At 42.8% G+C, this 23,322-nt stretch overlaps 4 protein-coding genes across 8 annotated transcripts; 2 read left to right on the top strand and 2 right to left on the bottom strand.

Moving 5' to 3' along the window:
- The first annotated feature begins 80 nt into the window (after positions 1-80).
- Zip71B (Zinc/iron regulated transporter-related protein 71B) lies at positions 81-8,178 on the top strand. Of its 3 annotated transcripts, none has more exons than XM_002047955.4 (5): positions 81-479; positions 4,346-4,610; positions 6,355-6,654; positions 6,716-6,754; positions 6,813-8,178. In XM_002047955.4, exons 1-5 carry the CDS (start codon positions 339-341, stop codon positions 7,781-7,783), a joined length of 1,716 nt encoding a protein of 571 aa, XP_002047991.1. In that variant the 5' UTR covers positions 81-338; the 3' UTR covers positions 7,784-8,178. The 3 variants fall into 3 exon arrangements, with proteins under 3 accessions (XP_002047991.1, XP_032290709.1, XP_015030545.1); XM_032434818.2 differs by lacking the exon at positions 81-479 and adding an exon at positions 4,029-4,094; XM_015175059.3 differs by lacking the exon at positions 81-479 and adding an exon at positions 4,154-4,249.
- On the bottom strand, positions 8,168-9,803 carry mRpL39 (mitochondrial ribosomal protein L39). The gene is made up of 5 exons (XM_002047954.4): positions 9,622-9,803; positions 9,107-9,428; positions 8,944-9,044; positions 8,446-8,888; positions 8,168-8,343 (listed from the first exon to the last, which is right to left on the bottom strand). The coding sequence occupies exons 1-5, from the start codon at positions 9,692-9,694 to the stop codon at positions 8,284-8,286; spliced, it is 999 nt and encodes a 332-aa protein (XP_002047990.1). The 5' UTR covers positions 9,695-9,803; the 3' UTR covers positions 8,168-8,283.
- A 266-nt stretch (positions 9,804-10,069) lies between these two features.
- Prosbeta2 (Proteasome beta2 subunit) lies at positions 10,070-11,202 on the top strand. Its single transcript, XM_002047953.4, has 3 exons — positions 10,070-10,228; positions 10,296-10,475; positions 10,538-11,202. Exons 1-3 carry the CDS (start codon positions 10,173-10,175, stop codon positions 11,112-11,114), a joined length of 813 nt encoding a protein of 270 aa, XP_002047989.1. The 5' UTR covers positions 10,070-10,172; the 3' UTR covers positions 11,115-11,202.
- Positions 11,203-11,350: 148 nt separating this feature from the next.
- On the bottom strand, positions 11,351-23,288 carry Reck (Reversion-inducing-cysteine-rich protein with kazal motifs). 3 transcript variants are annotated; one of them, XM_002047952.4, is made up of 8 exons: positions 23,131-23,288; positions 21,578-22,169; positions 18,010-18,065; positions 14,621-14,738; positions 14,358-14,569; positions 14,061-14,214; positions 12,424-13,995; positions 11,351-12,363 (listed from the first exon to the last, which is right to left on the bottom strand). In XM_002047952.4, exons 2-8 carry the CDS (start codon positions 21,900-21,902, stop codon positions 11,555-11,557), a joined length of 3,246 nt encoding a protein of 1,081 aa, XP_002047988.1. In that variant the 5' UTR covers positions 21,903-22,169; positions 23,131-23,288; the 3' UTR covers positions 11,351-11,554. The 3 variants fall into 3 exon arrangements, with proteins under 3 accessions (XP_002047988.1, XP_032290699.1, XP_015031428.1); XM_032434808.2 differs by lacking the exons at positions 21,578-22,169; positions 23,131-23,288 and adding an exon at positions 18,796-18,814; XM_015175942.3 differs by lacking the exons at positions 18,010-18,065; positions 23,131-23,288 and having other exon boundaries at positions 21,578-21,792.
- Positions 23,289-23,322: the final 34 nt, after the last annotated feature.

The following is a 23,322-nucleotide window of genomic DNA, read 5'->3' as shown; positions in this document are numbered from 1 at the left end:
AAAAAATGCGACGAGTGCGTGGAGGAGCGAGCAGCAGATCGCGAGCGACTCGCTGGGATCAGTACATAAGCGGAGCGTGGGCGAAACGGTCGTTCAATAGACCGCCGAACGGGATCAGTAACAGTTGCGGCGCCCGAGTCGGCATTTAAATTGAAATTAGCAGTGAAATGACCAGAAAGGTGTAATTGTTCAGCACAAATTGCCAAAGAATAACAAAAAATAACCAATAATTACCAAAATTAAGAGCAAAACAAAACTAATTGCCAAAAAAAAAAACAAACGAAATAAACAGTGGAGAAAGTGTAGTTTATAGAGCTCGATTTGGATAAACTTTGGTAATGGCGCTGGAACAGATCGTAACCTACCTGCTGCTAATCGGCTCAGTGTGGTGGAGCACGGCTTACGCATCCACGGAATATAATCGTTATGTGACGCAGATATTCCAGAAGTACGGCAGCGGCAACACCATTAGCTTTGAGGTAAAGCCAAACAAACCTGGTACTTCATCTAAAACACAGACATTTGAGTAAGCGTCAAAACACGCTCCGCTTCACTCCGTTAGCAACTTTTTGCCGAGGCAAAATAAAATTAGTACCTTTTTTTTTTCTATTTTGTTTTTGTTTCTGTTGTTTGTTTTTTTTTTTTAATTTATCAACATGTGTTGCAATTTTGTTGATTAGCGATTTTGGCATTGGCCAAAAGTCGTCGTTCGGCCACTTTTATGTTTCGCCCCATTGAGAATAGGCTGTAAAACGCTTTCTCAAACATTTGCCAGGGAGCTGAGATCAGCATTGATTGGCAAAGTGTGCTATATGAACGGCTAAGGGGCATAAGTAGATACTTTTCTAGGGCTTTAGTAATCGTAGTATTAGTTATCTTTATACTCGTTCTGAGATACGCAAAACTTTTTATTGTCTGCGGCGTACGACGAACCATTATTTAGTCAGACGCAGCTGATGGGATCTTAGCTTTAACATTGTCATAAATTTAATCAAAATCTTGACGTACTTTTATGTCTCGGGTAGCCTACACGTTGCGATACATCAACATATGTACAAGTGTTGATACAGACTCATATATATGTGCACACATTTGTAAATCAGAGACTGTTGGAGACTGAAGATATCTGATCTGAATTTGGTGGACCAGATCTACAGCGCCAACGCTGTGTGCTCTGTCTGATTTGATGAAAAGATTGCCACACAAAATAGGTGAGATTATTATTATGAGAGCAGCTTTCATCAGAGCAAATCCGACTAAACAATACTATTCACCTATTTTAAAAAACAACAATATAAAAATGCTTTCTTGTACCAATTTGGGGTGAACGGCAGAGGATTTAAATAGTGGAATATTCTGGATCTGTGTGTATTATAGGAGATATGCTCAAAAAACTCTAGGCCCTAGTCGGACTCTAGCTCTAATAGGTTTAGAGATTGGCGTGATTTTAAATACAGACAGAGAGACGGACAAACACATGTACTTGATTCCTTCTGCCTGTTACATAAGTTAGCACAAAAACATTATACCCGTTTTTAACTATTTTTAATGGATTCGGGGTATAATAATTAACATTGACCTGCACAGCAAGGCCATAACCAATTCAACATACTACGTTAAAAATTGTGCAAAGAGACGCTTTATCCATGTCCCCCAATTTCGGCTTACACGGAGGCTAAAGAAACCAAGTTAAATGATCTTTTATAAAATGAAATAACCGAAGCCTGCTATCCTATTCATTGGTATTGAATCAATAATGCAAACAACTAGTTTATAGTTCGATAATAGCTTAAAACAAGCTTTCCGACAATTCTCTTAAGATATATCGAATTACCCGACATGCCCCCAGTGAGCACAGGTATAATATGTATACAAAATTGATTACCTAGTTTAAGACAGTAAAAGATATAGGTTTTCTTGATTTCCCACGCCCGCTAGTTATACACGAGTATTCATTCCAAGTTTCAAGTAACTAACAGAGAGACGGACCATGCACAAAATATACAATTTACTCAGTTCGTGTTGTGTGCGAGTATTAAAGCAATTACTGAGGATATGAGCATGAGACTTTTTCAATGGAAGAACAGTAACTCATATTTATGAATACATATAGGGATATAAAAGGTCTTGAAATAATAATAAGCTATACGAGCTATCTTTCGAGCCAAGCGAATGAAGAACCTCCAATAAGAGAGATGTACAACAGGAAAAGAAAGAAGTTTTTAGGATGTTTGAGACTCTGATGAGAAGATCGAATACGCAGGAACACGGGCAAGCTTAGCATCAAGAATTTGAGTTAAAGTGGAAATGGAAATATATGACGTTGACGAATCAAGTACTCAAATAAGCGTTTATTTTAGAAGCAAAACTAATATTTCGCATCCTCGTCAAAGCAGAAGAAACTAACAGATACAATAAAAAAAATAAAAACGGCGAGCAGAGTATTAATGCATTGACATCTAAGAAGAAATATCCAAGTTTGAAAGAAAACTTGTGTCTACAATGTGTCCACATGGAATTAAGCATACCAAACTTTGTAACTCTGACCTTGATCCCTGCATAAGTAGAATGTACTTCAACCTAATTTAAATGATTAAATCTGTTTCAGTACGTAAATGACAAGCTCTGTCGAATTAGAATATAATAATTAATGAAATGATGGAATATTCCATATCATTAAATTTATCTAAATACTTTTTGATAAACATACGTATAATAAAAGTGTGGCAACTGCCGTTGACCATATTATATCTATGTACTGTTTATATATCCACTGTGAATATATGTGTTCATATATGCTTTATGGCAATGCTAACACCCGCCATAAACTATGCAGCCAGCTCCAATTGGCATTACTCATGCGTAGACGTTGGCGGCGGCGACACTACGCAATACCTCCATACACCTGAATGCCTGGTTACGTATTCGGCATGCTAACTAAGCGGGCACAAGCTCCAATCTCGATTTGCGGATTAGCGCGTGTCCCGGTGATAATAAGTAGCTGAATTCCACAGCACATGACGAGCTCTTGGCATATAATTTGTTGAATGAAAGTAAATTCGCGGCGGGTTAACTGGCCCATTAATTTCCGTGCAGTTGGCACAAGCTATTGGTTTTATTATACCCTGGCTTAGAGTGTGAGTAACAGGCTTACCCCATCCTAATAAGTATATCTACTCTTGGTCAGCACCATGTCGAGCTAGCCATGTCCGTCTTAATGAAGAATTGATCTCAGAGACTTAGAAATCGAATAGAATAGAATATAAATCGATTTATTGATTAGGCTAAAGTCGAAGAGCTAGAGACACAGATACCTCACCCTGCATACAGGTGTAGAAGTTCCAACGTGAGGTACTATAGACTGTTATAGGGTATCTCGTAGTCGGGCACTGCCGGTTAGCGCACTTATTTTGTTTTATTTCTGCTTGAATATGAGCGCGTGTTTGTTTTATTTGCAAAGACTGACTTCACATACAAAACAACGTCCCTCTACGGATCGCCGCCCCAACATTTTATTTGGTAATCATTGTCGCCCAGATTCTGCAATTACTCTGCATTCTAAACTGATAAGCGTGTAAGCAGTTAACCAGCCTGTCATCTGTTAACGTACAGAGCACACGCCCATGCCAATAGACAGCCGCTGTCAAGACAATTAGATGCGCTCCCAGATCCCATTCAATTTGCATCATTAATATGTACGTGGAAACGCACAGGCATGTAAATATAATTGTTTTGCTCGGTGACAAGTAAATCAAGTAATTATTTGTGAGATTCCCGCGCCTCTACGTTTAACACGTGAGCCAGGCGCAAGCGCCGTACTGAGTAAATATTTTACCTGAATAGAATCGGGGCTATTGACAAATTAGCATAAAGCTTAAATGTGCCAAATGTGCTCGAGTGCAAATTAACTTGTTTGTCAAATTACTTAAAAGTCGAAACCGTGTTAAATATGGGGAAAGCATCCTTAACCATGCGTATGCATTAATGGAGTTTAAAACATTAAAGAACCCAAAATAGTTCAACTCTAATATAAAAATAATAAAATGACAATAACAGAAAATACAACTAGAATAAATATTCATCAAGATCGGCTGGTAAATAAAATGACATACAACCATTTGTCACCAATATTCCACAGTTACGGGTGGAACTTACCCCAACAAAATCTATGCGTGAATACAGTAAGAACTTCAGCGTTCTAGCTGAGCAGATCGTCAATCATTCAGTCAGTCAGTCAATCAGTCAGTCGGTCAGTTAGTCAAATAGCCAATATAGTTTCGAAAACATTTTTCTTACATTTTAAAGCAACTTTTGCATGCATTCTAATTGGCTTGTTTACTCATAGGGTCTGGAGCATTTGATGTACAGCTTGGGCCTTGGGCACATTGAATTCGATCCCGCGCATACCATAGAAGAGCACCGACCCGTGGGCTACAACAGCACCAAGCACAATGCGACCACCGCCAATCCCAGTCCTGATGACGCGCTCAGCGATGTACAACTGTCCAGTCAGCAGCTGGAGAAGAACGCTGGGCGCACGGGAAGGAACCAAAGCGTCGAGTTTCGCGAAATGCACGACCCCAAGCATCGGCACCCGCGGGAAAGCAGTGGTAAGATTTATGTACCTTTACTTTGAACCCGGAATTTCAACGCGACACCACAACTGAAATGGACTCTATTTAAACAGCAGATAGGCATATTTGATCAAGATCTAGCTCGGTTGTGATAAACAGATTTTATAGCCGCACCGTTTAAGTTTGTTTTGCTACCAGTAATGGGATTATGGAGATATTTACGTGCGCTTAGCCAGGTTATACGACGACAACAGGTTCCCCTTAACCAATGACACATATTCCCAACACAATCGACTTGCGGCTGGGATGTTGCACAATGGAAAAGTGCACCCACGACAATGAGCAAACAATACGAGTAAATGGAAACTTAAACGACAATTATAAGCTGACATGTACTTCATGTGGATTATAAACAAACTATTATATTTGCAAGTCTATTGCTTGTTATGCTACTTATTCCGTTTTCCCAAATGGATAAAGAGTATATTGGATTTGTTGAGCCATCCGTTTGTCCGTCCATCCGTCCGAATGAACAACCAAGGTGACATCTAAATGAACTAAGAGTGCAGTCCGATCAGCTTCCCATTATATTTCCCTATTCCTAATCAACTGCATACTAAAGCATCTTTCGATACTGTAAAGTCTGAATTAGATTGGTTAAAAATTGGATAAACAGACATAATACTAGGAGAGAACTACAAAACTTGTAAAATGTTCTGCAATCCAAGTCAATTTGCAGTAAATTGGGATTTTCTCAAAAAAAAAAAAAAACACATGGCAACAATTGCTTGGTAGGGATTGTACAATGTACATACATACATATATGCACATGTATGTATGCATGTGTGTGTGTCTTTCTCGCTTGAGGCAGAGCATCTGCTAGTCTAACGGTAAATAGTTATCGCTGCCCTACAATATTTTAAATAGACTGTGGCCTGATATTGCATTCAATTGGCTACTTCAAGTGCAAGGCAAATGCACGTTTAAAGCAGCCTATTTAATCTCGTTGTCATTTGTATAATACTTATAATCTAAAATCATGGCTGCCATAAAGGGATAAACACGTTTTCAAGGTGATGATCAAAACCATTTCACTGCAGTTGACCAAGTCGGTTCTACCACTTCGATAGTGGGACTACATGCATTGCTTCCTGTTAATGCACCTTAACTGCGTTTACAAATTATGCGCGAGTGCACAGACACAAGTGCACTCTTGTTTAAACAACGAATTCTGTGCTTATTAAAATACATCTACTTACATATGTATGTGTGTGTGTTTGTCCGTACGTGCTAATCAGAAGTAATGTCAACAAAATGTCAGTAAGGCGATCTCCATTGTCACCTGGCAATCAAAAGCCAACAATATGGACGCGGAAATTAAAAACGCACCATAACTTTTAACTTTGCGTGTTTTTGCCACATTTGAGGTTTACCGTTAATTGTACAGCACACAGACATAAACGTGCCATTGAGATTCTGCTCACAACTGACCAGGGCTGCAGTCCCAACAAACGATTCCTTTTAATGCTCCATTCCGGTTCCGTTTGTGAACCAGATGTCTCGAAACTTTGATCGACACATTTCATACACTTTTCAATGGATCAATTTTGTGGTTAAAAAGTTTGCAGCAGGAAACATGACAGGATTAGGTTGGACTTCAAATAATCCACTATAATTTTCAATTCGTGTTCAAAATTGTAATGCCGCCTTGCAACTGACAAGCTCGCAATGGCTAATGAATGATTGAGTATAGCCCAGAATTCAAGCATCTCCTTTACAGTTTCCCTCGATAGTACGCCTTTACCTGAAGCCGCATGCCTATCGCCAAGGTCGCTGCTCTCGCTTCTTGTGGACCACAATGATCTACACCAAAATAAGCTGTACCGTGATATAGTAAAGCTGGAAAATCATAACTTGGAGGAGGAGTACAATAATTTCATCAACAGTGTCCTTATCACGCCCAGCGCATTCATGAAACTGTGCCCAGCCCTGTTGGCACAGGTCGACAATGGAGTATGCATGCAACCGGCAGAGGACCCACGCCATATGAATCTCGACAGGAAAGGTCGAATTTGGAATGGTAAGTGCACTTAGAAAGCCATCACCCATCAAATTATAACATAACATTCGACTGTCCACAGCCTGGATTTACGCCAGCAGCTCCATGTTTGTGCTCTCAGGTAAATATACCATTCAACTCAAATCTTGACAACGAATTAACAACATATGCCTTTTAAGCATGCGGAATTTTGGGAGTATTGCTTGTTCCTCTTATGAAGACGGTCGCCTATCAAAATACTTTGAAATTCCTTGTCGCCATAGCCGTGGGCACCCTGGCTGGAGACGCGCTTATGCACTTGCTGCCACATGCCCTGTTCAAGGAACAAAAGCACGAGCATGCATTGGAAACTGCAAGCTTGTCAGGCCAGGAACGAGACCACAAGCACAGCAACGAGGCGGCAATGCTGTGTGGCGCTGCCTTTCTGGCAGCCGTGTTTATGTACGTGTTGGAAAACGTGATTCCGCTCCTAAAGGGCAAGGAGCATGGTCATGGCCATAGCCATGGTCACGGTCACGGTCACGCTCACGGTCACAGTCCTAGCAATACGGGCAAGGCACAGGCAATAGAAGAGGCGCCGACACCTCGTGAACTGAATATTATGCTGAACGAGACAAAGGAGGATCAGAAGACGCCAGATCGCCCTCTAACTCCCGTAGCATTTATGGTAATAATTGGAGATGGATTGCACAATCTCACCGATGGTCTGGCAATCGGAGCTGCCTTTGGAAGCGATCCCGTTACGGGCTTTGCCACTGCCGTGGCCGTGTTGTGCCACGAACTACCACACGAACTGGGTGACTTTGCGCTACTGCTACAATCCGGTATCTCCATACGTCGCGCCATTTATATGAATATTATCAGCTCGGTGCTGAGCTTTATGGGAATGGCTATTGGTCTGCTACTTATTGGAATCGGTGATGGCATGACGAAGTGGATCTATGCGGCAACTGCGGGCTCGTTTTTATACATTGCATTCGCTGATTTGGTACCAACGATGAGCGTGGCTCACAATCCAGACCTTGTTCGCGACCCAAAGGCCATAGTCATTCAAATACTGGGTATACTTGTGGGAGGTGCAATAATGTTAATCATTGCCGTACACGAGCACGATCTAGAGGGTTTATTCAAGAGCATGGACTTGCGTTGAGAATCTCATTTGAAAAGTACAGCACAAGGCACGTATACAGATTCAAAATTATTAATTAATAACATCATCATTTTTGATGAGAGGTTGTAAATTGTCTAATAGATTAAAAATCTTCGCTTGTACAGTCAAACATACCAAAAATTATATGAATTATGTATTGTTTGAAACAAATCTAGTTTATGTCTGTATATACTAAGTGAGCTTGTTTCATTGTCTATGTTTTAATATACAATTGTGATCTAGAAGATCGCAGAAGAAAGCAGACGATAAGGCAATTATTACGATAAATTTGTGCCAATGTGCCTATTAGAAGGCAATTTGTATATAGTAAAGTAAAGAGAGATCTTTAACGAATTTGTAACTTTACAAATAAACAAATAAATATTTACGTTTAAGTGCGCGACTTTAAACTTTTTGTAACGATCTTTAATATAAATGGTAAAAATTACTAGAATAAAGCTTTAAATATTAAAGAACCTCATGTTGATTCCCATTTATATTTACGATAATTGCATTTGTCGTTGCTCCTCAAACGGTTCATTAGGCATACGAGCGGAATTCTACAAAGTATCAATAAATTTGATCAATAAAAAACAAATGTTTCTTCGAGAAAGATAACGTTCCTTCGATGGATATAGATATATATATATATATAGACTCACCAATTTCTGGGCGCGTTGTTCCAGCAAACCGTAGGCTAGGTGATTCAGAGCAAAGCCGATGGGCAAGGCCACGCCTTGTATGCGATAAAATGCACTCGATGGGCCTTCATTGGCCAACTTGTGTGCCGCTGAAACTGTGCACTTGCCCAGGAAACGAGTGGACGCTACCATGGGGCCTCGCGAAATATCAATATGTTCGCCCAAACGATAAAGCGTCACGCGGCTTTGATTTTGTTGCGCAATGCTAGGCAATTGCTCGCTCTTGTAGCGTGAATCCTTGAACATTTCCTTCGCCAATTCGTGGTCCACTTCCAACCGCTCAATGCGCAAATCCTGTGCTGCTAACTTAACCATTTCTGCGGAAATGGCCCGCATCTCAGCTTTGGTCGGCACCCAGTTTTGGACACCAAGCACGATGTCATGCACAAAACTTCCCGATTTAACTAGAAATATCCGAGAGTGATTGATTGTTAAACCAGATTCAAGATCAAAGCTCACTGTTTGGTCCCGGAAAGCTGTGCAACTGTAGGTTTGCTTCCTGCCTAAAGGCCCGTTGCAAAGCAGCGCCTAGCATGAAGCTGCAGGTGCGCCAAAAAGCCCTTCAATGTTAAAAAGTAAGTTTTTAGTGCCGTATGCCAAGTAGCTCGTCCTTCTCACTTACTTGTTGACCACGTGGGGTTCAGAGATATTAAAGTTAAGCAGTTGCAATGTACAGGATTCTTGCAGTGGTCTGTGCATATCCCACGGAACACTGCCATCTACTAAGGCCAGCGCAGACCGTTTGCAGTGTCCCTCGCTTAAATGCTGCGCGCAATTGAATGGCGTTGAGATGTTGTTGTTCATTATCAGCGTCACGTCCTCCGGTAGCCCCAAATAGCGTACTTCGATCTTCTCAATGCGACCAACCGCGTCCCTCTGACGACGCTGCTCTTGGTTAAATAGTTCATTGCGTTGTCCGACTGAGGTGCTGGCGGAAAGGTTTGCTAAAATTGGAATTATGAAATAGTAACTTAATAATTCAATATAGTGCAGAATAATCGACTCGGCTATTGACTCTGATCCAAATAACACATTTAGTGCCCAACTTTAATACCCTCTAGAAAAGTACATAAGCAGCCGGCATTACATAAAGGGTCTGCTGCGGCATTAGGTAAGTTTCTGTTAATGGTCACTTACCATTGCTTCGGCATTGCTGTATTTGTGTAAAAGCGCCCAAAGACTTTTTCAGCAGTTTCGTTGCCGCAGCCATTGCAGTTTATTCACAAATAATATGTTTCTTTTCCGCACAAATAATCAAGAAGTAAACAGCTGATTACGACGGGAATGGAGAAGGCATGTGTAACACATGAATACTGTTACTTGGCATTAGTAATGTTGCAAGTCACAGTCGTGACTTAAGTATCGCACAAGCAGTTACAAAATCCGTTTTTATAATTAATAGGCAACATATTGGTCTGAAATGTACACAACTAATTAACTAAAATAACACATTAAAGGTGTACCTTATTATAACTGTAACGTACATTATATTTGTGGGAAACGGCCATTCAAGTCTCCTTTGTCTCAGGGCTGCAACAAAACACAGCAACCCAATAAATCGCCGCGTCAATTTCGATACTCGATAAATGAATAGCAACTTCTCGATAAATAATATCAACAATTCTTGCTTGTCATTTGCACTGTCATTCCGCTTGGAGATTTTTAAAGAAATAAAATAATAATTCAATATGAATTTGGCTCAAGATTTGCCCCGTGCTGGCTTCAATTTTGACAATTGCCGACGGTAAGAATTAGTATTTGTAATATTGCCTTTAGCTTCACGTCTTCACGTACATTTTTTATAATTTCAGTAATGCTGCCCTCTTGCAGGGAGGCTTCAAGCCGCCTACAACAACGAAAACGGGCACCACAATTGTTGGTATCATTTACAAGGATGGTGTTATTTTGGGTGCGGACACGCGTGCCACTGAGGGACCCATTGTATCTGACAAAAACTGCGCTAAGATCCATTACCTGGCTAAAAACATTTAGTGAGTAGAGCGTATTTTTATGTACATACATGATTACTTATCTGAACAATCGCTCGTCACAGTTGCTGTGGTGCCGGCACTGCCGCCGATACCGAAATGACCACGGATTTGATTTCGTCTCAGCTGGAACTCCACCGACTCAACACGGAACGCCAGGTGCCCGTGGTATGCGCCAACAATATCCTGAAGCAAATGCTATTCCGTTACCAGGGCCACATTAGTGCTGCTCTGGTCCTGGGTGGTGTCGATAAATATGGCCCGCACATATATTCTATTCACCCCCATGGTAGCGCCGACAAATTGCCTTACGCCACCATGGGCTCGGGTTCCTTAGCAGCTATGGCCGTCTTTGAGAGTCGTTGGAGACCCGATTTAACTGAGGAGGAGGGCAAGTTGCTTGTGCGCGACGCCATTGCCTCTGGTGTCTTCAACGATCTTGGATCAGGATCAAATATTGATTTATGCGTGATTCGCAAGGATAGCACCGAGTATTTGCGCAATTATGAGCTGGCCAACAAGAAGGGCGTGCGCCAGCTGAATTATAAATTTAAGAAAGGCTCCACAGCGACACTTCACACAACAATCAAAGATTTGCAGATCACTGAACGTGTCCAGGTCGTGCCAATGGAGGTATCTTAAGGCATGCGGCTTAGGTTTAAGTGATAACAAACATGGAATTATGGTTTGATGCGGTTCAATGAACAATAAAGCACTTCATATAAACTTATCTGTGTGAGTTTTTCTTTAAAGAAAACCCAAGTAATGTGTAAAATTTGTTAACATTTTAGTTATTACTCTAGACTAGCCGTAAACATAGGTAAATTAGCGCAAAATGTCAACGCTGCTTTGGTTGGTACAATTGAAACTTATGAGTATTTACTATCTAGCCATCATGTCATCCATGTCTTTAATATTGCCATAGATATAAATTTACAAGTACTTCAGCTAATATCACATCATACAGAGGGTCAATCCCTACCTACTAAAGGCACGCTGGGGTTGCTTACTAAACCACTAAATGTTTGGCACCAAGAATTCACTTGATTTGTTAAACCGTATTATTGCCTTACGCTACACACTTAAATATCTACGTTTCGCCCGATCCGAAGATGCATCAATGACAGCAGTCCGATGGCTAAAATAGCGAATCCATGAGGCGACACAAATGCGGCGCCATTCATCGTGGGTTCCAACATATGAGACACTGTCAGGCTGGAAAGCGCCAGATTTGTTGTAATACGCGGCGACTGTGAGCTTATCAGGGATGAGATTTTCTCCGCTTCAGCCTCGCAAACCTGCAGCTGTAGTAAAGTGGGTCGACCACGGGGCACGAGCGCCACAAAGATGCCCACCTCCATGGTCAGAAAGCCCGTCAACTGGCAATCGCTCACCTGAACCAGGTGATCTAGCTCCTGCAATATGCCACGCAATGTCAGCAATGAGCTTTGCTGACCACGCAGCGCATAGTAAGCTCTGTCGAGCTGCTTGCGTGAGTATATGATCCTGAAAGCAGCGCCTCCACAGATGGGGCAGCAGGCACCCGGTGGCACAATGTGATGGCAATGCTTCGAGACAGGGCTCGGACATTGGACAGTCCTACAGCGACGCCCCATATCGCTGACCAACAGCCCAACTTCGCGACATCGGCCCACATAGTCAACATGCACAAATTCGGATAATGCGGCGGATCGACTGCAATAGGTTACTCCATTGATGCCACAGACGGGGTTCAACTCATTGCCGGTGTCGTGCTCCGGCCGACAGGCTCCCCAATAGGCTAACTGAGAGTTGGTCTGCAACAGGGAGCAGGCATTCGGGTGAGTCTTGCCCTCAGTATCGCACAGCTCCTCTGTGTGCTGAGTGCCGCAGCTGGAGGAGGATACATTCACTGCAAAGTCGTAAAGTCGTTTAACGCATTGCAATCGACTGGACTGGTTGGCTTACTTACCGCAAATGTACTGTGGACACGGTCTTTGCATGCTGGAAAGACAAATTTGGCGCCTCTCCAGGCACTGAGTGCCGGATGGGCAGCTAGGCGGACCACCACCTGTGGCCCCCTGACAGGCGTTACGAGCGTTGCAGGCACCATACACAAAGCTCTTCTCCATCAAACCCAAGCACTTGGCAACACAAGCTGAGGGGTAGGTGTTGCCATTGACCCCACAGACAGGCACGTAGTGCGCCGGGCAATTGCATGGCAGACTTGTATAGCCTGCATCCACATAGCCTGGCAGACGACACTGCTGCTTGGTGCAGGTTATCTCCCCGGCAAAGCAACTGCACAGATTGCATTCTAGATGAAAGGATGAGCCGTGAGAGAAACTGCGGCCGCCCGGGAGCACACAGTTTGAGTGAATGTAGCTGGGAAGTGGCTGACACTGATCTACATTGCCACGCAGTCCACATCGACAGACTACGTGCTCGGCACTCAGCTGTGCGCTGGCGAGGCCACCATTTGGATTGCGAGTCTTTCCCACGCGAACATATGCTCCGAAAGGCACGATTAGCGCCGAGGCTTGTCCCAAGCTGCAGCCAGGTATGCACGAGTAACCTTGCCGGCCGTTCCTTTGGAGCACGCATGCCTCACTGGCATTGCACGGCTTAGAGGCGCAAGGTGAATTTACGGCCAATTCTGTGCCTGCTCCTTCAGCTGGTTCCATGCCTTTTAAGTACGCGCGTAGCGAGAGGCAAGGCGTAGGTTCTTCGTCCTCCGTTGTTGGCGGCTGCAGTCGATCACAGATCGCCTGTGGTCGCTGCGGCTGCCTGGTCCAGTCCAAGCACTCGTCCAGCAGTTCCGTGCAATCCTCTCTACAAATCCCATTATAGAGACCAACTCGGGTGCATGGCTGAAGCTGTAGGGCACAGACGAGTGCCTGCCACTTGTCGGGGGCACAGCGCGTGGTATTCTTGATGAAAAGCTGCTGGCCCAGCACGCGTATAAAGCCACGCTGCTGCAGCATTAACAGATCCTCGCGAGCCGCCGCATCATGTGCACTCGAGCAGCTGCGAAACAGCTGCGTCGGCCGATTATTAAAGTTTGTGCAGAAGCTTAGGCCTTGACAACCAAGCTCACAGGGCGCATCTACGCTCTCAATGCAGCGCCTTAGGTCCAGCTCTGCGGGCTGCTCCAAGCACTCAGAATCAAAGCTGACGCGTGTCTCCCACCAGTCGTTGGTGAAGATTTGGGTGCACAGCCGGCGGCACTTGTGGCTGTTGGCCTGCTCACAGCACTGGCGCTTGGCGGCATCGATGCCCAACTTATTAGGCTCCTCGGCTCCGTTGGACGCCAGCTCGGGCCGCCGTTGTGAGTGTGCACCTGCCGGCACATACAGCTTCCGTGTGGCCGTCAGAAAGCACTGCCAAAAGGGCAGATGGGGCAACGGCATGCCACAGCCTGCCTCAAGACGCGCAAAGATCACATCACTGCGCTCCTTTTGCTGATGCAACTTTGAGGCTTGCAGCACCTTTGTGCACGTATGGTGACATTTCTCCTCCCGACTGTACTCGCAGCACGGCAAATCTGGAGAAGTCAATTCAAACTAATTATATAAAATATTTTTTTATTGCTGCAACTTGGCATCTTACATTTCTCAACGTCCAGCGGAGGTGTCATATCCGTGTGGTTGTGTATGCATTGCAGCACATCCGCATTGCGTTCCCCACATGTCTCATCCACCAGTTTTCCATCGCCATTGCTCGTTCCAGTTTCATTTGGGGGCTCAAAGATTTCACGGCAGGCCTATGGAAAAAACATGATTGAAAAACTTAACTGGAACTGTTTGGCATTAAATGGAATATTTTGGACTTGAGAAAAGTCTATTTCCATAAGTTTATTTCAGATAAGATAGCCATAATATTTGCATTTTATTGCATGTGGTTTACCTGGAGGCACTCCGAGGTGCGCGCCTGTCCGCAGCAACTGTCTGCCGCTTCCTGGTGCTCGAAGCAGTCGTAGAGCACTTGCTCGTCGCTGCGCCGGCAGACTTCAGTCACCTCCTGGCTGGCAGCTGCAGTTGCGCAGGAATTCTTGCACTTTGGCAGAACTGCCAGTTGACAGCATCGACGACCGGACCAGGATTTACCCCTGTCAACCGCTATAAATACAAATTAGAAAACTTCTTATGTACACGGCTAATCACATTCACCTTCAAGGGTGCGATTTACACAGCTCCAAAACTCTAGTTGATGCAGCTGGCAATACTTTCGCAGCTCTGCACGAGGCTCCTCGCGTCCATTCCCGTAGTCCAACTGGACCAACGATAGCTGCAAGTAGAAGAAGTTTGCATTATTGGACATAAACTAATTACAATTGGATTGTGGCTTCACTGTGCTTCTGAAACACGAACATGGATCATATTGAAGTACAAAAAAGTAATTTAATTTAATCAAATGTTGCTTTCCTATAAAAGTGATCGCTTTTGAGTTGCGATTGGGTTTCAATAAATTTGGCAGTATTTAATTGCAGCACGGCATATTCACCACCTCCGGGCTGTCTCACAAGTTGTAGTCTTGGGCTACCCTGCAGTCGGCATGGAGGTTCCATTGTCTGCTCATAGCACGTGTATTATGTTACATTCGAGATGTTGCTCGTTTCTGAGGGCAGCCTGCGGGACAAGCCGCTGGATCATAAATAAGGCAAGCAACAAATTTTTCGGCTCGTTTATCTGCCGCAGTAATCTGAGTCCACCGATGTCTATTAAAGATCTTATACTTCTCTCTTTCTGGCTTGTCTTCGCACCAAGCACAATCTACATGCATGCACACATATACACACGCACCCAACTGGCCAACTTCCTTTACAACCTTGTTGCTCTTCGGAACGAATGTCATGGCCTGTTACCCATAGACACGCTCCCACATACATACACACACACACACACAGCCCACATGCCGAGAGACACGCTTGCAATACTACACATGAACAAATTTGTGGCTAAGTTTCAATAAATGTTATCTTCTATTAATGCTGCATCTTATTTAAACATCTGTCCATTTCTTGGGAAAATATTTAATCTGCAATCAATTCTCGAAGTTTGAGTTTTTAAATATTCAACAAAACAATATTTATTTGTTGGCTGGCTCGAGGTCCGTGTTTGTTAAAACAAACAATGAAAAACAATTTTATTCAATTCTCTTCCGCCAACAGAACCTGCTAAAATATACAAATCACTAATATATGTACCACGACTATCAGAACGCCTCACAAACTCAGACTGTTATAACAAACAAGATATAAAAGTAGCACACAAACCGACGAATACATTACAAAAATTCTTCAACAAGATAAAGTCGAAAATCCCGATGATCGAAAAAAGCAACGTCGTTTACCAAATACCATGTGGCGGGGATAACAACAACAAGTGCAATAGTGTCTACATAGGTACAACAAAATCGAAGCTAAAAACAAGGATTAGTCAACATAAATCGGACTTCAAACTAAGACATCAAAATAATATACAGAAAACAGCACTTATGACCCATTGTATAAGAAGCAACCACACACCAAATTTTGATGAAACAACAATCTTACAACAAGAACAACACTATAACAAGCGACACACATTGGAAATGCTACACATAATTAACACACCAACCTACAAACGACTAAACTACAAGACAGACACAGAAAATTGCGCTCACTTGTACAGACACCTCTTAAACAGTCAAACAACCTCAGTAACAATCTCCACGTCAAAAAGCGCAGACGTGTAAAATAATGTATGTAAAATGTTCGAAATAATGTTTAATTTATTGTATTATAATTGTTAATTGTTTTTTGTATCTTGGTGTTAGTGCCCTGAAGACGGTTTGCCGATGTGCAACCGAAATATATCGGAAGAGAATTGAATAAAATTGTTTTTCATTGTTTGTTTTAACAAACACGGACCTCGAGCCAGCCAACAAATAAATATTGAAATATGGAAAGGTCGCCAGAGCCATCAATAAATATTCAACAAAACAAAAAATGGAAAATGGAAAAACCTTTTATGAAGCTATGAAATTTTCTTAGTTTACGTTTTAAAACTGGACATTTAAAAAGTGTTTTGCAAAATTTAGAAAATTTCCTAAAGTACTTGTTTTTTTTTTCTGAGTGTACAGGTCTGGCGTTTCGTGCTCACTTGTGCTACATGTTTTTAAGTTGTTTCAGCCATCTAGATAGGCACACTCTCGGAGCAATTATTGTTTGGCCACGCCTGCGACAGATGGGACAGATTTTGAGTGAATCGGAGAGAGTATTTTGTCAATAGTAGAATGTGCGGAAATCGCAATTATCGGCCAGCCGGGATCAGGCTCGACTTTTCACACGTTTTTGGGCTTGTGGGTACTGCAGGAGAAAGATTTGAAAGATGTCTAAAATTTCAATTGGGGTTCCGGTTTCCATTCGATCTGATGCTATGCTGCGGCTGCTGCTGATGCTGCACCCAATACAATAAACCGGTCCGGGAACGGGTATTATCCTGTAGCTGTAGCTGTCATTTTGTCAGATTCAATTTGAGCAAAGATTTAATGCCTTCATTTGCATTTATAAATGAAAAACACAGCCCATTTTCTGTTGCCACAAAAACGAGAAACTGTTGCAGAAACTAATTGGTTTTAGAAATTGTTATGATTACAAAGTTAAATGATGTCGGTGATTTGATTGCTGCTCGGCTAGACAACGGCAACGGGCTATGTATGTGACACACACACGTTTCTTATACTCTTTCCAAGAGTATTATGATCTTGTCGCGAACTATACAAATACTTGATGAAGGTTGCAGGTATTACACATGTGTTAATCGGTCAGATCGGTTACTTATATCATAGGAATGTTCGCTTCTACTCGATTCACTTTACCTTCAATTCATTTATAAGGCTCAAGTAGACACAGTCTAGAGTATATGATGTTCAACCTGTTGAAGATATCCGTTCTTTTTCTTGTTACTCAAATGCTTAACTTTATGAATGGCATTTAGTGGCAAACAGGTTGGATTGGTCGCTTGCTCTTGCTATCAATTACCTGTTTGTGGTGGATGCTAATTAACAGCGTAATTGGTCGGATTTCAGCTAGCTGTGCAGTATTAGCTAGTTAATCGCGCCTCGATTTGACTTTTTTATTTCGGGACAAGGCAACAGACGAGAAAAAATAAAACGACGACAACGGAAGTTGCCGTTGAGCAGCGTTGATAGGTTCTTTTGAAACATGGAAATAACCTGTCATAATAATTTTCAGAACCTACCGTGCGCATTGCATTCTAATAACTTATTTTTATGACTAGCTGGCGCTTGGTTAGTATGCGGCCCGTTCCGATCGATCGTTGGCATTAAATACCAGGAAATGTTCGACACAGTAGTTTTTCGCCTTATCAACAGATCAACAGTCGAACAGTCGTCGGTCAGTCAGTGTGTGTGTGTGTGTGTGTGTGTGTGTGTGTGTGCGTGTGTGTATATCATAACTTATTCTATCTTTGTCTGAAGACAAGACATTGAACCTTTTTTCAATATACATAAACATAAAAATCTTTATGTGCGAGCATCGATCTCGGCTACTTACGTTCTCGCATGCTGTGCGACATGAGCCAAAGACCTGATTGCAACATGTGAAGATATCTGCAAATATAAATACATATGTACATATATGTTAATAAGAAATAAAAGTCAGTCAGATAAAGTTTGGTGCAAGTGCATATCAAGGCATTTGACGCCAGTCAGACAGTTTAATAAGAAAGAACACATTCGGCAAACCGAAGATTAAATACCCTTATTACTTACTTATTAAATACTCTTATTATATACTCGAGAGAATAAGTCTTGTAATTTTCGAGTTTGATAAGGATATTTAAATTTAAATTTAAATGCTTAAAAGACAATATAAACATATGTATATTTATATACATATAATATACGTATATTTATACAATATAACTTTGATAAAATTCATAAGTGTCAAGTTGAGTTAAGATAGGTCGGCTCTTTTCTACATATATCAAGAATATAATCAATGATGATCTTTAACGTGTTGCATACGTCTTGCAAATATTATCATACCCTTTTCGAGTGCATCATCGGCTGGTAAAACGCAAAATCCGATCTCATTAAAAATCCTGTCAAAAAGTGGCTGAGGTACACGATGTGGCGCAGCTTATGCCACATTTTTGCCATGTGAATCGGACGCAGACATATTCCCGCCCGGAGACGGACATGCAACATGGTGTCGCGCTGTCGTTTCGCTGGTTGACTTCGCTGATCCCTGGGCACAATTAGTTCGATTCACAGCAATTGGCCAACTTATCTATGCAAATGCTTCTACATGGTTTACATACTTAATATGCATACATACACATACTAAGATGTGTAAGTGTCTGACTGATCACTTATTAAGCACTTGCCGCGGCGCGCATCATTTAGTGATTTCTCATTGGGTGTTGAACTTTGGCGTTGCAAGCAGGCAGTCGGCCAGCGAACGTGCAACATGTGCGCCACATGCCTCACCCTGCCTGTGAGTAGGGGCTGCGACAGTTGGCTGGGTTGGGTTCAAAGAGTTTTCGTTGAGTGCGTGAAAAATGTCGTTTTGTCACATGCTTTGTGGCAGGCACTGGGAACTCAGCGTCTCGCTAAATATGGGCCCAGCTGCTTAAGTTTCCGAAACATCAAAAGCACTACTCATTAATTAAGTGTGCAATTGCTGAGCTGCGGTGAGCAGGCGGCGCGGGCACAAGTTCGACAATTTCCCCATTTCCCCGCCGTCTACCGCCCGTATTTTTGGCATATACCACGGTCTATTTTTCCATACGACTGCGACAGTTTTTAGTTATGACTAATTTTAGAGCATTTACTTTGAAGTCTTGTGTAATGATTTTTGATTTCCACGCGTTCGTTACGGAATAATGTCGGCATTTAATTTTGATTTCAAATGGAAAATACATTTTCAGCAATTCGAATGTGTGTATCCTTAGCCAGAAGAGCTGTGACAAATTTCCTTCTGATAGGCAATATTTTTAATTTTATTTATAAGACGATCATACCCTATAACAATATGGCTAGGCTAAAGGGGTATGCTTGTGCAAATCCGTTAAAACATATGCAAATAAGCAAAAGCTACCTCCAAATGCTCGTTTTTTCCAATATATAAATTTGTTATTCAACTGATATTTTACTAGATTTTGTAGAGTTCAAGATTAATATTCTTTCATAAATAGTGAACATATTTTGTTTGATCCTTAACTCTCCCAGCTCTTATAACCAATTCGCATTCATTTATTAGGATACAAGTTATTCAAAGGGGCACTTTTCTAGTGCTTACAGGGTAACTCTAAGTCGATCACTGTCAGCTCATGCACTTTGATTTGTTTTTTTTTTTTTTGTTTGCCTACGTCGAGTGCTATTTTTATTACAGTTGCAAAGTTGCGCAGTCTTCGCGCGGCGTCTGTCACAGTGTGGCCAATGATCTTAGAGGCTGTCAACATGGGCCGAAGCACCCAGGCAGATGTAGCCTATAAATAAAGGAAACGTCTCAATAGCAGCTAATTTAGCCGAGTTACGGATTTCTTGGTGCGCAAACGTATGTCAAATGCCGCCGCAGTTGATTGGCCGAGCCAAGATTTGCCGCCTCCGGTACAATCTATGCGAACAATGCGAGCGCAGTTATCACTCGGCCACAGTGGGGCCAAATAGTCGCCACAATGGACTTGTTGGGGCGTGGCTGAGTTTGCAGCAGGGCCACCGCCGCAGAGGGTGGCAGCTCATCAAACATTCAACATGCACGCATAAATAATAGTTTTATTATTATTGGCTTTATGCGCACATCAAAACAAATAACAATAAAACCGGACAGTCCGCTGGCACTCGGCACATATTAGTATGCAAAGCATTTCTAATGATTGTCAATGAATTGATAATGCCGACAAATGCATTGGCATGCGTGGCATTAAACCGCAGACGCGGCTCTCATCGAGCTCCCTTTTTGCAACTGCAGGCGACTCGCAGTGACAAATATGTGCACAACATAAAATACCATTTCATTGGAAATCTAACAAATTTATCACACACTCCCTTCACACTCACTTCACTCACTCGGACGTTTGGTGTTGATGGACCTGATGGTGTTCGTGTTCGTGTTCGTTTTCGCGTTGGTGTTGGCTTGGTCTGGCCCAGGCTAGGTTGAGCTGCCCCCGGGATGAGTCTGCTCAAATGTGGAATATGCTGGCGCCAGCAGCCGCAAACAGCCGTTGGTATCGTAGTTTAAATAAGTCTTTAACACAGTTTCAATTTAGATTCATATTCGCACGCAGATACACAGATGCATGTGGACAGTGGCATAGATCCGAAGGGGCATCGCGGAAGGACTTGTACTGTGCAGTATACATAGGCTGCATAAGCTTTCAACGTTCACTTTTAAATGAAACTTACATTTGTTTCAATTAAATCGAAGTGAATACTCAACAGTCTGGCCCTCATACTACAAATAGGGTCACTTTAATAATATATATTTTATAAAATATTGGGACTATTTTTACAACAATTCAGTCGTAATTATATTGAATTTTTTAATTATAAAGCATTTTATAGAGCTCACCCCCGAATAAAATGCTAGCATACGCCACTGTTTTTCGATACACACACACACACACACACACTCACACGCACGCACACATATGTATGTGAGCTTATAGCCGCTCATCATCAGGCACTTTCAATTAAAACATTTCATTCCCTCTTGAATATTGCCTTTGATTAAGTGACTAAGCGGATGAGAGATCATCACATGTGCGGATTACGTGAAAATATGAGCCAAACATTATGAAAACAGATACAAAAATGTATATATATATATATATATATATATGTCTGTGTGTGTGTATGCCAATCAATATGTCTGTACGCCTTTGATTAGCTAAATTTCGTTGACATTGGGGCAACATTAGGTACTGACATTGCAACTGTGGAATTGATTAAAAATTTGAAAGAGTTGAAGCTAGATTTTGTGTACAGAGGCTACCGCAACATGAATCAGTTTATGAATAAACAGACTCCCAGCCGATAAGATGCTGCTTTTGAAGTCGCGAGCGGCATGAAAGGTCACTCGCACAGAGCTTCTGCTGATAAGACAAGTGTGGACTTACCCCGGGTTGCACTGCTCGCTGCGTTTGGCTCGGCGGCCAACTGTAAGCTGTCGTCTGCTGCGCTGGTATCCACATCGATCCAATCGTAGCCCTCCTCCTCGTCCTCCTCGCTTGTGGTGCCCGGTTGGTTCTTGCCTCGCCGTAACTGTGTCCGTCGGCTGCCCGTCGAGGCGCCGCTGAGTTTGTTGCGCCGACGCGTATGGAGATCCGTGTGGCTGTCCCTGCCGTTGGGACTCAGCTCCTTCTGCTGCTCCAGTTTCAGGGCACTGACACTGACACTGAGCGTTACAAGTGCCATGGCGTACAACAGGCAAGTGGCCCGCATTTTTGTATACTTGCTTTCGAGTTGTGCTTTTATGTTTTCTTTTCTTGAGCTGATAACACTTTGTGGTTGCCCTTAACGTCCTTGCTGTAAGTGCATTTTGCGCACTTTAGCTTATCAGCCAGAGGAAACGGATGTCACCGAACAATTGTTACTCGCCAGCTCTGACGAATTGCGTCCATTCGCAAGCGCAGTTTGTCTACTTAATAGTTTTTCCGATTCGTATGCGCATATTCTCTTGAGTTCACTCAATGAAAGTGATTTCTGTTTCTAGATTGTGACAAAAAAACCAATGTATAAGCTTGTTCGCTTGAGGATTGTAAGATGCCGAACCCGCGCACGCCCTCCCCTCCGCAAACTTATCCCTACCCTCTCACACACTAATTAAGCCAATTGACCTCGCGCGGCCGTTCGCAAGTGTTGAAGAATAAAGTCGGAGCAGAAAGCGGCACGATGCGTCGTGGCGACATTTTATCAAAAGTGAACAAAATTATTTATAAGAAAATATATAAAAATATATATAGTTGTATGAAACCAGAGAGGCTGACAAACTGACATACTTTACACATGGCATGTACACACGGCTGCGCACTAATGATGAGGCTGGGCCCTACAGTGCTGGCGGCATGCCGCTTTGATGTCCTTCTAATTGCATATTTTACGGCGCAGTGGAACCGCCCACTTACTAAACACACACACACACATACAGCTGCTTGTGTGTCGCATGCAAGTGCATTATATCCTGCTAAAGGGTTCCACTCTCAAAGAGTGTGTAAGTGGTGCTATTTGTTGTAAGCTTTCGCACAAAGGCGCCACGATGATGGCCATGTTTCCCCGACAAAGCCGACATCTCAGAAGTCAGAAGACAAAAGGGAAACTCACAAAAACTAGACAAATATTAACTCATATGCCAGCAGCAGGCTGTCTGCTGTGAAATGACAGAGAGAGTCCGGGCGGGGGGCTCTGGCTTTGATTTAGTTATATGCAGCTGGGGAACAATGCAATCACAAAGGAGCTGTCCCCGCAAATGGCGCCACTTTTCGAAAGTTCACGCGAGGATGCACAACCAAAACGGGGCACTACACGGGCGGCTTTTATTGTGCCTTCGAACCCCAACGAAATCGTGTACTCGTAACACTTTGATGCACTTGCACTTTGACTTCTGCCCTTACGAGTACTCGCATAGATCCGCTTATCAGAGCAACACTTTTCGCATAGCCACGTTTCTTACAATTGAATTCCAAATCCTTTAGTAATTGGCTATATTTTTAATTGGAATTTCGCCTTGCCAAGACATTGCCGTATTCCCGTCTATTGTCAGCTTTTCGAACGACGGAGAGCACACAACACCCGCGAGCGCGCCGGCTGACAGTCGACAACTGAATGAACTGGCTCTTAATCTTCATGTGTGCGCCTCGGCGGC

The sequence above is a fragment of the Drosophila virilis genome, chromosome 3, assembly GCF_030788295.1.
Source record: "Drosophila virilis strain 15010-1051.87 chromosome 3, Dvir_AGI_RSII-ME, whole genome shotgun sequence".
NCBI lineage: Eukaryota > Metazoa > Arthropoda > Insecta > Diptera > Drosophilidae > Drosophila > Drosophila virilis.
The sequence above is the reverse complement of the archived record's forward strand: the minus strand, read 5'-3'. Positions and strand labels throughout refer to the sequence as shown.